Below are 14,492 nucleotides of genomic sequence, written 5' to 3'. Positions count from 1 at the left end.
CACAAACCCTTGAAAGTACCAGCAAAACGCTGCATGGTGCTAGGATGAACTAATAAATTTGCTATAATATTTTATCCTTTCTGAAAAATGTTCCATTTTAGAAACTTAGGAGGTAGATGCATCAATGGTGTACTCCATTCCTACAGTCATTGCAGCTGATACATGCAAGCAAAGCCAGAATAAACCTGTATATCATTTTTTGTTTTAAGTGATGCCACAATAACTGGCCATTTCACCACAGGACGTCGGTAAAATTTTCCGTGTAACACCGTCGTAATAATTTCAGTGACTAAAGTCTGGCATTTTGTGGCTAGCTATAGTATGAAACATAACTGTGGTATAGCATGAAAACTTTCAACCACTTATAAGTAATCGTAAGCTTTCATGCTCTATAAATATCATTTCAGATACAAAATGTGTGAGATGGAGTTTTTACAACTTAGGCAATGTGTCAGCCTGCTGTGCTTTAATAAGTTTTTCAAATTAAAATGCACAGGCTCAAAGAATATCTGGTTTTGTATTTCCTGTACAGATTAGCCCTATTTAAAGACTGCCTTTTGTATGCAGCACACAGCAATTTATACATCAGCTTTGCGCGACACTGTATGTTTAAAAGTTTCACAGCTCAGTGAAGGCGTGCATAGGTGAAGTGGATGAGTGCAGCGATTTATGCTTCTATTCTGCAAATACAGGCAACTTGAACGGCCAAGCCTCAGCGGGTGAGCACATTCAATTATGCATGTATAAGTGTGCGACCCTCACCGTCGCTTGCTGTAACAAGTATGACATCAGCGTTTCCAGTGTTCTTCCGTGACGTCAGGCCAGTACCCGCTATTCGAGGAAGTGCATGTATAGACGTTGGGTACAGTTCATCGGGAAGATCGGCCAGTTTCGTGTTGTCTTTGGAGACCAGGTTCCACGACAAGATCTGGTGATCGTCGCTGCAAGACAGTACCTCGTCGGTCGAACTCCACGTGACCCCGGTAGCTATTTCAGCATGTGGATTGAACATGTTAAGGCACACTTGATCAAGCAGCTTCGATTGATATGTGGATTTTAACGTCCACGAACCACCCAATGACTATGAGAGACGCCGTAGTGAAGGGCTCCGGAAATTTCGACCACCTGGGACTCTTTAACGTGCACCCAAACCTGCGCAAACAGGCCTACAGCATTTTCGGATCACGCAGCTTCGAAGCATTACACAACGCAAGACACTTTGATGAACAGTAATGTGGTCCCTTATTCACAAGATGTGCTGAATAGCAGAGAAATCAAATTTCACTGACGATGAAAGAACTCTGGAGCTATAATTTCAGCTGACGACGCTCAAACAGGCTGCTATGCTTGATATGCTCAGGAACCGCTACCTTGAGCGGATAGGTAAAAGGATATGTCTCCGTTCTTTAGGCAGGTATGTTTTCAGCCGCATGCTGTTTACCCTACGTGCTCTGTTTTCGTAACCTCTTTCACTGCCTCGGTGACGGCGGACTCGACTGTAGCACAGAACACCTTTATGACTGTAGTAGCAACGTACTTGTTCCCAGCGGAATTATTTGTTTACGTATTGCTCGAAAAACGCGGTTTCTCGTCGCCTGGCAACGGGACATGTCATGGTTGCCATCACAACGTAAGTTGCATCTGTTTTTGTCATTATGGTTTCTGCAACGGCTATATAGGGTCGTTTTTAATTGTTTAATAACGTTAAACAAAAAACTAAACAAAATTGTAAAGCAACTTATACGTTCATTACATTTTTTTTTCAAAAAACACGCCACTTACGGGTTAACACTGCTTGTTGGGTTGTTGTGCGCATGTCGTGCTGACAACGTGGGTAGTAAAATTTGTGCGCGAAATGAGGATGATCCGATCATGGTCCGATCAATCGGTGGCCGTCGCTTTTGCAGCGTTATTCGCCTCTCATCTACTTCCTTATCGGAAGGGCACATTAGGGAGGGCTCAGGAGCCCGCATATGCAGCACTGACACGCCTGCGCAGCTGCGACATACGCATGTAAGTTGTCAGATTCGTCTCTTATCTCCGCGAAGGCTTTTACGGCACGCTGGAGGAGGCGTGGGTAATAATGACTAGCGCCTTCGTCGTAACTGGTTACACGAATGCGAACTGCGGCGAATTGCAGCCCATTTATAGGACGCTACATGGACATTATTGCTGCCGCGGAACTTGAGTTTTGGATAGGGCAACTCGAGTGCACAAGTAACATTGCCCTTCTGCAAGCCAGAACTACGTAAAGACAGGAATGAACAAAAAAAAAAAAAAACGGGGGGGGGGGGGGGGGGTTGTCGCGTTACAAGTTAACCCAATATCTCTTACTGCTTGCGCGCAAGTTAATATTTTTGTCGAAATACCATTCACGATTATTTTTATCATTGGTGTATACATGTATGCTACAGTTGCATAAATAGCGCAGAGTGCACAACGTAGTGTACACCTCCCTTCCTCCCCCCCCCCCCCCCCATGACCCCAATATGCACGCCTTACAATTGTGGCAACACCCCTGCCACAATGTTTTTTTTTTTTTTTTATGCACTACATTTATTAAGCGTTGCCTACTCACACTTGCTCCCGCGGTGAAAATGTTTTCTCCAGTTTTGGTGCACAAATACTGCAGCACACAATTGTCCTTGCAAAGACGTATTTATTTTACGAAAATAATATCTGGTGTGCGACGTACAGACTTTTTTGGTGGTTTCCGTCGCAAAACAATCGACAACAACAACGATGGCCACACGAGCACTGCATTTGGCACAATATCACCGGCTTTCTGAGGAAGTACAATTTTTTTTTTCCCAAATGCAGGACACTGAACTTCACATCACAAATGAATGCATGTCTCACTATGTGCATCATGGAATGCATGCTGTTAAATGGCGTGAGTATGTAGGGTGAAAGCAAACAAAGCACATGAGTAGGGTAGGTGCAGCTCTACAAGGGCACCAGTGCACTAATTATCTTATCGTCCGTGAAACTCAACTGCAAACACTCGGTTGACACTGCGTCTCAATAAGCGACTACTGCAGTCAATAACAAGCGCCACATGAAGCCAGGCCGATGACAGGAACAGGAGCTAGGACCGTGCCTCGGCATACTTCTTTTTGCCTTCACTGCTTATGATGCACACATGCTGAAACAAAACAAAAAAAAGAAGTAAGAACAATGCTCAGGCTACACTATCTGACATACATTTTACAATGACCTTTGCTTCGGTGATATTCAGTGCTTGCTACAATCGCAGCTGCTGTAGGTAATCGCCTTCAATAAACTTTGCAGTGAACTTATTTGTGAGCATTCTTTTTGTAGCCCTATAATGAAACTCCTTTGTGAGCATTCTTTTGCAGCGCTATAATGAAATGCTAGAACAAAACAAGAAGACTGGACACATGTGCACAAACTGTGCAAATATTGGATTGTTCATGAATTGCAGGCTTGCATAGTCCGCCCTCACTTCTATGTTTTTTTATATGCTTCTCACCCTTTCATGCATGTGTATACAGGACGTGCCTAGTTAATAATAAATAGGTGCAAGTTTGCACACATGTGATCTGTCTTATTTTGGTGTTACATTAAAAAGCCGCTAAAGAACAATGCCACACAAACTAGCCCCTGTTAAATTGTTGTTAATTTGTCAGAGTAAAATATATGGTAAAAAAAACATGACTTATGTTAGCACATTAGGGAGTTTTCAAATAGGGGCCCCATTCATTTTGTGGTCACAAAGAAATAAAGTCAAGGCCATTGCGCATGGCTGAGATGCAAACGGGGTTTGGGTTTTGAGGAGGGGACGCTATTTCTCGAATTTAGCAGGAGCCCCTCAGCCTGCCCCAAAAAGCTTTGCACTAGACAAACGTGACAGCACCCACTGAAGTGATGACTCTCGGCTGACGCAGAATAGGGGGCACGTCAAATCCAAAGCGCTGCAGGCCCTATTCGAAAACTTTTCGCTCCTGCTCGATCCAAAGCGTACATACGCAAAGGGCTTTGAGGCCCCACACTTTTGGGGCCCCTATGTGAAAACATCCCATTGTCTCACTGCACAATATTTGAACAACATTCTTTTTGCATTTTATGGTGCACTGCAAAAACAGCTGCCAGTGTAGTGACATACAATTTGTACATACAAATGGATGCAGCAGAGCTAGCTCTCAGAAGTGCAGCTTCTTTCGATGCAAAGTATTGGTTGCCAAGCAAAAGAGAAATGTGCTCAACATGCTTGAACTTGTTTTTCGACTCATTCAAAAACCTGGAAGTGGTCACATTGCAAGGATGTCGTAACCAACCAGACCTTAAGAGAGCAATGTCTGAAAAGCATACTGTCATTTTTATTGCTAAATAAAAAAAGATAAATATTTAAGGGCTTATACTTTCTTTGTTAAGCTCAACATCAATGAGAGCTAACAGACAAGAAAGCCAAGGGAAGTATAGGGGATGGTATTGGTAGCAATTATGAAGTAAATGTGAAGGAAATAAAATGGACAAAAAAAATCTTTCCATCCACTTTATTTTCTTCACACTTACATAATACTTACATTCCTAGGCTCATTTGTCTGTTAGCTTTAGTCAACTTTTATTGCCAATCATTAATGAAATCTTTGGTTCGAGGCAAACTTCCAATTTTTATAATCAAGGAGACTTGTAATGTAGAAATCTAAGGTTTACATAATACTTAGTACTTTCCTAGGCTCTTTTGTCTGTTAGTTTTAGTCAACTTTTATAGCCAGTCATTAATAAAATCTTTGGTTCGAGGCAAACTTCCAATTTTTATATTCAAGGAGACTTGTAATGTAGAAATCTAAGGTATCAAGTTTGCTTCACGAAAAAATAATAACCATTCAGAGGTGGCTTACAACATAGGCCCTGTAGAGAAGCCGCCGAACACTGAAATGGGTCGAACTTTCAAGTGCTTTCTAGTTGGTCTACCCAAAAAGAACGCCACTCGGGCGGGAGTCCGTGCTTGGCCATTACTGTCGCCATTGTATATACTCGCTGTGTGCCAGCTAATAAACGCCATAACAAGTTGGTGGAGAGTGCTACGATCCCCTTCGATGCCCTTCGAACTACGCTCACATACCCTGCAATTTACCATGTCCCACGATGCCTCTCAGCAAACGCCTCCTCCCATGTCACCCCCTTGTCCCGGTGTCCCCAGGATCCGCAATCTGATATCTTTAAGGCAGCAAGGTTGGTAAATATATAAATAGCTCAAGCTGTAAGTTGAGGGCACTGTGTCTGTGGACACGTGCAAATGTATTGGAAGATCTATTCCCGAATTATTGGTACACATCAGAGCGATCAATACAGTTAGAGCTCAATCTAACGGAACTCAATTCTGCAATGCTTCCAATCGAACGAAAAATTTCCATCCCCCCCACCAAACACCTGTAGGGTGCACCGTTATCATGTACCCAAAGTAACGAACTATCTTGGCCACCAAGCCGTATTTTTGCTGTTAGCTCGGTGGAAAAGTGGTGATTTCATTTTAAATATATCACACACGAGTTTCTTCAAGTGTGCGCTCTCTAAGGCTGGAGACTCCACGTTGGGGCTGCTTACTGGCCAAGAACTTTCCACATATGAAGGCTTCAATCGGCGGCAAGGAAAATGTCACTGGTTAAAATTTTAGCTTTCAAAAAACTGAAGAATTCCTTTTTCAATTTTACGAATTTTATGAACTGATTCGAGCGCAATCACTTTATTAAATTAGTTTCAGCTGTATTGCATTATGCTTGCTTTAGAGGTGGTAACAGGTGTGGTTAAAACTACAAAAAAAATGAGTATTTTTGTAAACTGCAGAGTTTATATTGTTATCAAATATATTTATATACGCTCGCTACAAGCATCACCAATGTTTCTTTAATGAAACAAAGAAGGAAAAGTTTGGCACTTACACTTAGATCACGAAAATGGTCGTTGTAATCAAGGGCATAGCCAACAACGAACTTGTCAGGTAATTCAAAGCCACAGTCTGCAGTGAGAACAGTGCAAATTATTAGCAGGTGTGTAGCACTGCAACAAGGTTGCAAATCCTCCTAATCTGTTAGTACAGGCAGTCGCTAGAATTACAATAGGATTTTGATAATCTCTTAAACAGAACAACTGCCTTCGATATGATTGGTTTCGTGCTGGTACTCTGCACCCCTGTTTATCTATCAACAAACGGAACTCCTATTACACAGACCTAAATTTCTTCGACCCTTTAGGTCTGTTCAACAACAGTCTACTGTATGTAGCACGGTAAATCCAAATTGACACGAATTTTGACCTCATAGCTGATGACAACTGTGCAAGTACAAAGACTGCTCTTCTCTATTTTATGACAGACATTTTAATGGTATAGTTGTTTACTCGAGCTGTTCGTTGTAGTCTGCCAACAGAAAACTTATCATGAACCGACACATGCTACCTTCGTCCTCTTCATCATAAGCTCCGCTCCAAGAACACTTGCGCAGATTTGTTTGGTGTGGGATAGAATAACTCTGACAGGTGGGACAACAAGTTCAGAGAGGGAGAGAAAGAAAGAGGAAAAGAAATTCGTGACGCTTGACGATTTTTTTTTTATTTTTGATGAGGTTCAATTTGAAGTCCTGTACCCACGATCCGAAGGCTAGCATCGTAATCACTCTGATATCGTGGCTCACTAGCGGGGCATAACATAGTGTATCAAGAGAGTAGGAAAGGGAAGTAAGGTTGAGGAGGAAGGCAGAAAGTAAAGCGTAGCATAGAAAGAAAGATTTAAAAAAAAGTAGAAAGAAAGCGGAAAGAAAAACAGGAGAAAGATATCAATGGATAATCAGGGAAAGAGAAAAACATATAGACCAAAAGAGAAAAAGAAAGATGACGCAATAAAGAGAGAGTGAAAGAAAGAAAGTAACATACAAAAAAGAAAAAAAAGACATGAGGACAGCAAAACAAGGATGGCCGCTCAGCTCCGCACTTTCTTCATTCGTGGCACCAATAATGCATAGCGAGCATCTGTTATCACATTTATTTTGTGTGAATAGCAGAGAAGCTGCTTAACTTGTTATAAATGCAATAATAATAATAATAATAATAGATGGGGTTCAACATCCCAAAACAACAACAATTCGATTATGAAAGACTCAGTAGTGGAGAGCTCTGGAAATTTCGGCCACCTGGGATTCTCTAATGTGCACCTAAATCTAAGTAAACAGGCCTCCAGCATCTTTGCCTCCATTGAAAATGCGGCTGCCATGTCCGAAATTCAATCCCGCAGCCTTCCGGTCAGCAGTAGGGCCACGTAATTTCTAGAACACCGTGGTACTCACATGCAAGATTGAAACTGTGTTACTTACAATCTGGCTTGTAGCCAGAACTTCTGGGGCTCCTCTTGACAAACAAGCTACACAAAATAGAGAAAGCAGTTCATCAAAATTGTGCACAAAAATACTTCATTTTTTTATTATTATTGACAAGGTTGCCCAAGTGCTGATCTTTTAAATCACAATATCTGTATTAGCAAACAATTTCATGAAGGTTGATGAAACCTTACAGCAATATTTTATTACACTGAACATACTGTGTGCTAATGAAAGCACCATGTCCTAATTTAGTTCAACAAAGCTACAATCTGTCATATTTCACATAGCATTCTACAGCTTAGCATGAATTCTTGAGTTTCTTTATTGCCTGTGGTAAACATTTCATGCTTGTGTGTAAAAAGTACTGGGTATGCATGCTAAGTTATGTTTGCGATTACACTTCCAAGACACTCACCTGGAGACCTTGACCTCTTTAGGTTCAAAAGCCTTGAGGTATTTCACAAGAGCAGCCATTGTTTTCCCAGTTTCAATGATGTCTTCAACAATCAGGATGTTCTGCACATGGTTGATTCTGTATGTACAACTCATTGGGAACAACAGGCACTTGCTGGTGGGACAAATGTACATTTTATTTTTTAGATGCTAACAGCACACAAAGATGACCGCACAGGCACACATTCATCTTTACATTATCACGAAATACTATCCAACATATTCAATACTAGCAATAATACTAAGAAGCACCCAAGCCATGTGTGAAAAGCGTGTCGAACACTTTGGACACAAGTGCTCCAGATACCACTATGGTCATGTAGCAACTGCAACATACACTTTGTTTTTCATGAAATGCCTGAAAGTCCTCAAGGGAACTGAAATATTTGCTCTCTACCCATGGAACTGCTTTTTTGTGGCGGAGGACACCTTACGATTATGAGAGACAACTATGGCAATAATTATAGAAAATAAATTTACAATTTGATTCAATTTGAACGACAAGCATTCCGGTCAACTGGGAAAATCAGAGGCCTCCCTGGAATGATCACGTTGCCATTTTGATGTTTCAAAAAAAGAGGCCGCAGATAACATTTGCAGAATGATGCAATCCAACTAATTTCACCAGCAAAATCAAATCCAATGAGCGCTACTGCCTTACTCAAGTACTGCCTTACTTGATGCCCAGAATGACATTGCTTCAGACAATGACTACAGTGGCATTATTCTCCTGCATTTGTTTGTCTACATGCACCATGTGTGCTCTCTTGGAAAGCGCAGCCTGCACACCTATGAAATGAAGTAGATTGATGGTTGATGCTTTAAAAATGCTCACTTATTACGGAAGTTTGAGAAGACTACACATGATGTGCTATCCAGCACTTTCGATTCACCAGCCATTTTGCTCAGAATTCATCACTGCGCAAGTTATTGGCGGCCACTTAAAAATTTAAAAACAGCACAGGGTTCTTCACAGGGAAAACTCCAATAATCCAGTTTGACCCAACTGCTTGTCTCCTGTAATTACAGTCAGATAAATTTTATAACTACTTCATAAATGATCTATCCTGTCAGCCTAAGGAGTCTGCCATCATAGAAAAAAAATATTTGTAATTTTTGAACCTATTTCTTGACATGCCCTGCATATACACACTACATGTCATATAATTCTAGTGCAATAAAGCAAAACAGGCAATCATTCAATAAAAGAAGTTAAGTGTTCTGATGGTATAATATCTATGTTAATGACCAAGTTCCTGTCTCGCTCCATGTAATATTTCTAACAGAAGCTGCACAATTTAAGGCAAGGGATAGTAAATCTTTGTTTTAGCACGACTTAAGAATGCACTGAGCCTTGGTGACATACTTTGATGAAAAAGTGATGTTTAGTGATGTTTAGTATGTAATATGCAATAATTTTACAATGTAAGATTTATATACTGTGCTGATTCAACATCACATCTGTAAATGAATTGAAGTTGTAAGTGAATCAAGTTCTAGGCATAGCAGTTCTTCCAAAGCAACATAATTTCATGCAATTTTTCGCCTAGCAAGGGTCAGAGATATGACAGTTTTAACATCTATATTGCGTTGAGGCATCAAGTGTGGCTATTTTGGGATGATGTTCTTTATATAAAATGCCAGTAGTACATAAAATACAGAAATATGGTGTATGCTGCAGCATGATCTATCTCTGTAGAGCTTTAAAATAAAACTTCTGGCAATCTAGAAAGATCAATCACCTGTCCCTTGAGTGCTTCCATGCTGTCCAGTCCCATAACGGTTACTTCACCAGATGACTTGTCATTCTAAATGATAAAAAAGAAACATGGCTCACTTCATAATATTATAAAATGATGTAGGCAATGCATGCACAAGGTTCAAGAAACACAATGAACACTGATGGTTTCAATTATTTTTAACTAGCTATGCTGCAAACTCGTACATTTTAAAATTTTACATCGATGCATGGAACATGGTCATTAGCTCTTGCCACTCAGCTTAGCACCAGAATGAAATGACACATCACTTGTATTAGTCCTTAGGCAGTGCTATGCTCTGCTAGCATGCTGAACAGCCGAATGGTAGCCGCAATCTCGTTTGGATTGTGGTTATGCGGGTAAGCATTTGGCCTCAACAAGAATCTCTCTCTGTACTTGTTCTTTTGCTCATCAGAGTTACTGCATACCATGCAAAGCAAATCGCTGTTATGTGTACCAGGAGCACAGCTGCAGATGAAGAAAACGACGACGATAGTGCATGCTGAGTAATGGTAACATTAGTTTTCTGTTTGCTCTGCATGGACTAATGGTCGGCTTCAAGAGCAAACTTGCAGTATTTTTCAAGTGCAAGCATATCGTTATATTAACTGAACTGCCTTGATTTCCACAGTAGCAGGTAACACACATGCACAAAGACCGATGGCTATGTTGTCAGTGGATAGGGATGTTTCCCATCCTGGCGCTTGGTTATTTGTGGGTGTGTTTCTCTCATATTAAAATGGAGGTTCCAGTGATGGAATCTGTTTTTTGGAGCAGATTCTGGAGTAGAAAAAATGGTGCAGGCTTAAGCATTTTCGAAGCAAAATAATGCTAATTCGGAGTGGCTATTGGTGTTTTTGAAGCAGTTAGCAAAAAATTCCTATTGACTACTGGCATTTAAAGCATCGTTTTGAGCTCTCATAAATATTATTTATGCCATTTTTCATCTTTTTACTATTCTTAGTTATATCCTGCAAGCAAGCATATGCCTTCAGATTAAGCTGTAAAACATTGAGCGCCAGTAAATGATGCAAAACAAAGACGGTACACATACAACACAAGTGCTTGCGGTGTATGTGCCTTCCTTGTAATGTGACAACTAGCCCACCTAGCTATCCTGTAGCCATGCCTTCAGATGCTTGGCATATTTTTAACTGGTGTTTTGAGAACTTCCTTTGTGCCGGCCGGTATGTTGCAGATGCTGGGAGTGTTTTCACTGCGCTAACATAGAGTCGTCAAGTTGACGTTCAGTCGTATACGAGTGCAGGAAAGCACTTGACGACAATACAGTACAAACTGACAGCAATAATCGCTGTTAGATACTACGAGGTCGAGTTGCTATGGCTTCATGGCTATCTGTGCTGGCATTGTAGGGAGCCATGAAGACGCTGTTTGATGATTTTTGTTGTACTATTATTTTGTTCAGGCCATGATGTTGGGAGCACTAAACTTACCACATAACTTTTGACTCTGATAAAGTCCGTAGAGAATGGCGTTGAGCACTGGTTGAAGTGGTAGTAGTGACGCACCTTGTCCAGCATGTCAGCAAAAAAGCGATAGCCTCCTTTAAGGACACACAGTGCCCGGAATGGCTTGTCGTGGTAGTGCAAGACAATGTCTTGGGCCATCCGCTCTATCCTGCATAAACACATATTGCATAAATGAGAAAAATCTCAAACAATTTGGCTGTTTTTTTTTTAAGTGCTGCTTCTGATAAACAATTTTCAGAAGTGGTACAGGAATGTAGCTTTGACAAGAGAATGTCTCATATTTCAGAAGTGTCAGTTTCTGTGGTGAAATGTAGGGTAAGGACCGTACATACAATTTCATCCCTTTAAGAAGATGCATTAATTTGCTGGAAATACTACAAATTTACAGCCATAACGCTAGAATTTCAGGCAGTAGCACAAAAGCAGTTTCTTTTTGTAAAGTATACCTGGCATCAAGTTTCTAACAAATCGCTTTGGCCTATAACAACTAATGAAGAACACTGTGCCGTCTTCATTATGAATACATTTTGTCGACAGGATAAACTTGGCTATGCCAAATGAATGAAATATCACTAACCACTAGTCATTTGAAAAATCTATTGGCCAAGACACTATATAGCAGTATTTGGATATGCACTGCGGCAGCACTGTTTGCACACACACCCACAAGAAAGAACTCTCCCAGACATTTATCAATTAACAGAATCACAAGAATGTAGTCTGAGCAATATTTGTGTACAGAAGCAGGCTAAAGGTGTGGCTGTACTTTTATGACTGGCGTGTTGCTTTCCACAAGAATGAAGGTCCAAAGACTAAAGGGATGAATTCACCTGTCTTGAACGAGTCCGCACGGGAGGAAGACACATTCAACATCATCTTTGTAATGCTTCGGAATACAGAAAAGATCGGTGCTGTAGCCAGTGAAGTTGTCTGGTATCTGTAAACGCAACAGAAGCAATGTGCATACACTACTTAGCGAAGATGTAACGAAATCGTTAGTTTTTCTTTATTTTTTTTCCCCAGCTTCAAAAAAAAATTGCTGTCGCCTGTACTGCATTCTATGCCCCATCACGAGTGTGCTAATTGACGAGCATAAGAATATTTCGGTATAAAAGCAATGTCGGCGGGCTTTCTGATGATAATCGAACGAACGAAAGCGGTAAAAAAAGAAAAAACCAGAAACATGATTGGCCATGATGACCGACGGTGTAGGGCAGCCCTCTCGCGCAACCTTGCATTCACCAGAGTTATTCTGGCATTCACCACATCCTCTCCACTACAGCTTTGTTGAACCTATAACTTTCGTGTAATCATGACAGGCGCTTGTGTGGACGGAACGGAGCAGCTCGTGACCGAACACCGCCACAAAACGAAACACATGCCGCCGGCTCGCCCACTTTTTGCCGTCATGGGGACGCGGCATCCGCTTAACCGTTGTTCCAATGAGGCCGCTGTACGGAACGTGGCGAACAAGGCCCAGTCGCCTATCCTCCGTAGACGTCCCATTCATTCATTGGCGACGGCATGGCGTCCCGTTGAGCGGAGGCAACGTTGGCGGAGGACGTCGCGAATTCTCACCCCTAGCCTTTGTACGCCGGCGACCGAGTTCGGGCGGAAATAATGAGAGAAACGAACACTTACGACCACGCAATTCTTCCCGTCCATAGCTGCAGAGTGAGCAAATTGTATCCGCTATTTTGCTACAGCTGGAATTCGGGAGTTGTCTCCACTGCTCAGCCCGCCGGTCAGCTGCTGTGCAAGGCCAGAAAGCACATGTGGGAACCAGAGACGCGTGCGCAGTCCGCTGCATTTTCATTGGCGTGTCGATAGACAAAACAAAAATACCGCTCTCTTTTTTTACGTCTCTTTTTGCACACTGTTTCGCGCGATTATCAAATTTTGCACTGCGAGACCCAGGCGCAGAAAAACAGCGTTTTCGTTTCACCGAAGACTTTTTTTCTTGCATTTTTATTTAGTTTATTTTTAGTGAGTAACGTACCCCGTGGCAACCGATCGATTGAGTAGAATTTTCAAGTGAACATCGCACTAAAAGTACGGTACACTCTCGTTGACTCTACTAAAAGCAAGTGTCTTTCATGCGAGCGTCTCGGAGTCGAAGTCGAGCTGTGCCGTCATTGGGAGGCTACAAGCGTTTCCGGCGCGCGGTCGCAGTTTTTTTTTTTTTTTCCTTGGAGGGGGCATTTCCTTTTCGTCTGCTGCTGGGGACAACGCATTTTCCTCATCACGCGCATCGTGCCACGTAAGTACGCCTACCGCTAATTGCCCCAGGAAAGCCGTTCCTCATTTGAGAGATGAAGAGCGTCGAACGAAACGAAAGTGGTGGTGCTTACCGTAGCGCGCCCCAAACGCGCGAGCGCGCGTGGTGATCTCTTCGGTGCCTTTCGCCAGCTGCTTGCGGCTTTTCAAACTGCCGATATTTGGAACATTTTCTCGCATTCCGCCACCTCTTACAGCCACTATTGCGCTCGAAGGTTCGCGCCTACGCCGTTTGTCTCTCTCAAAGCGCTGCGATTTTATTTCGAGCGTTGCATGAAAGAAGCGTCGTAGCAGACGACACGGACACGACGAGTGGTGGCGGCAGCACTTTCGCTGCGGCTCGAAGTCGTCGAGGCGTGCGTGCTGGCGCCGCGACTCTTCGGACAGTTATTTTTACTTTCCGATTGTCGTCGAGCCGCGGCGACGCGAGGCGAGCGGAGGGAGTTCGGCAGGCTCCATTGCTCGCTGAGCCCGAGCTTCGCGAGGGGCCGCGTGATGAACTTGACCGAGGCACGTGATAATATCCGCTCACTTCTACGATCACCCGTCGCGTTTCATCGCCGGCGTCATTCTCATCCGGCCACCGGCAAGCTTCAAGGCTGAGGAACCTCGCTGTCAAATATCGTCCGAATCGCTCGCAACCGCAGGTGATGTCTTGCTTTCTGAGCAATGCGGAAGCGTTTTTGCAACTTTGTACTCACTTTTCTTCTCCGCGCTACCCCGCTCTTTCGCAACTTCGGGCGCCTCTTGGTTTTTTTCTTGAGACGAGCACGGCGTGCTGTGTGCCGGACGTCTTTTCCGCACTTCTCGTTGGTCTCTGGCATTTTTTTTTTCTTACTTTCGAGCTGTGTGTCTCGTTTGCTCGAGTGTTCCCGCTGCAGACATTGACACCTGTGGTCCTTGGGAGCTGTCGGAGGATTCGGCGCCGGGAGATACCCGAGTAGGTTTGTAGATCAAGGTCCCTTCGCACGGTACTACATGATCGTTTCGGATACCGTGATAAGGTGCCGATGCCCGCGGCACTACTGTACTCGCACCGTGCCTTCCTTCTAAAGCCGTAAGAGCTTCCGAGCGCGATGGTTTTGATTGTCGCACTCTCTCCTCGCTTGAGGTCACGACGGTGAGCACACTTTCTGCTTTGAAACGCAGCCAATGTCGCTTTCTGTAATTTATTA

General features: G+C 42.8%; 3 protein-coding genes across 10 annotated transcripts in view; 1 reads left to right on the top strand and 2 right to left on the bottom strand.

Annotated features, from left to right (window-relative positions):
• The window catches only part of Oseg5 (intraflagellar transport protein Oseg5), a 31,137-nt gene extending 29,584 nt beyond the window's left edge, over positions 1 to 1,553 (bottom strand). For all 4 annotated transcript variants that reach the window (XM_037416506.2, XM_075892827.1, XM_075892831.1 and 1 more), the window contains exon 1: positions 763 to 1,553. In XM_037416506.2, the coding sequence (XP_037272403.2) occupies positions 763 to 1,012 (250 nt within the window). In that variant the 5' untranslated portion in view covers positions 1,013 to 1,553. The remainder of the gene's footprint in view (positions 1 to 762) is intronic.
• Positions 1,554 to 1,837: 284 nt separating this feature from the next.
• The window catches only part of LOC119185850 (putative sodium-dependent multivitamin transporter), a 41,732-nt gene continuing 29,077 nt past the window's right edge, over positions 1,838 to 14,492 (top strand). The window contains exon 1 of one of the 4 annotated variants that reach the window (XM_075892803.1): positions 1,838 to 2,013. The gene's annotated coding sequence lies outside the window, so the exon portion shown is untranslated. Of the gene's footprint in view, positions 2,014 to 13,186; positions 13,301 to 13,446; positions 13,965 to 14,492 lie in introns of those variants that run through there. The other 3 variants (XM_075892805.1, XM_075892806.1, XM_037434715.2) reach the window with 3 other exon arrangements.
• Positions 2,640 to 14,434, bottom strand: LOC119185833 (hypoxanthine-guanine phosphoribosyltransferase). Of its 2 annotated transcripts, none has more exons than XM_037434698.2 (8): positions 14,019 to 14,434; positions 11,871 to 11,977; positions 11,005 to 11,188; positions 9,533 to 9,598; positions 7,753 to 7,853; positions 7,332 to 7,378; positions 5,907 to 5,983; positions 2,640 to 3,145 (listed from the first exon to the last, which is right to left on the bottom strand). In XM_037434698.2, the coding sequence occupies exons 1-8, from the start codon at positions 14,139 to 14,141 to the stop codon at positions 3,089 to 3,091; spliced, it is 762 nt and encodes a 253-aa protein (XP_037290595.2). In that variant the 5' UTR covers positions 14,142 to 14,434; the 3' UTR covers positions 2,640 to 3,088. The 2 variants fall into 2 exon arrangements, with proteins under 2 accessions (XP_037290595.2, XP_037290602.2); XM_037434705.2 differs by lacking the exon at positions 14,019 to 14,434 and adding an exon at positions 12,682 to 13,090.

Source organism: Rhipicephalus microplus, chromosome 1 (assembly GCF_043290135.1).
Source record: "Rhipicephalus microplus isolate Deutch F79 chromosome 1, USDA_Rmic, whole genome shotgun sequence".
NCBI classification, from domain to species: Eukaryota; Metazoa; Arthropoda; class Arachnida; order Ixodida; family Ixodidae; genus Rhipicephalus; species Rhipicephalus microplus.
Note: the sequence above shows the minus strand (reverse complement) of the source record. Positions and strands in the feature narration are given on the sequence as shown.

Coding starts and splice junctions, on each gene's coding strand:
- LOC119185833 (XM_037434698.2), bottom strand. CDS start 14,141: ATGCCAGAGACCAACGAGAAGTGCGGAAAAGACGTCCGGCACACAGCA. Junction 11,978..14,018: donor GGGTAGCGCGGAGAAGAAAA/GTGAGTACAAAG, acceptor TTGCGTTTACAG/ATACCAGACAACTTCACTGG. Junction 5,984..7,331: donor TTCTGGCTACAAGCCAGATT/GTAAGTAACACA, acceptor TTCTCACTGCAG/ACTGTGGCTTTGAATTACCT.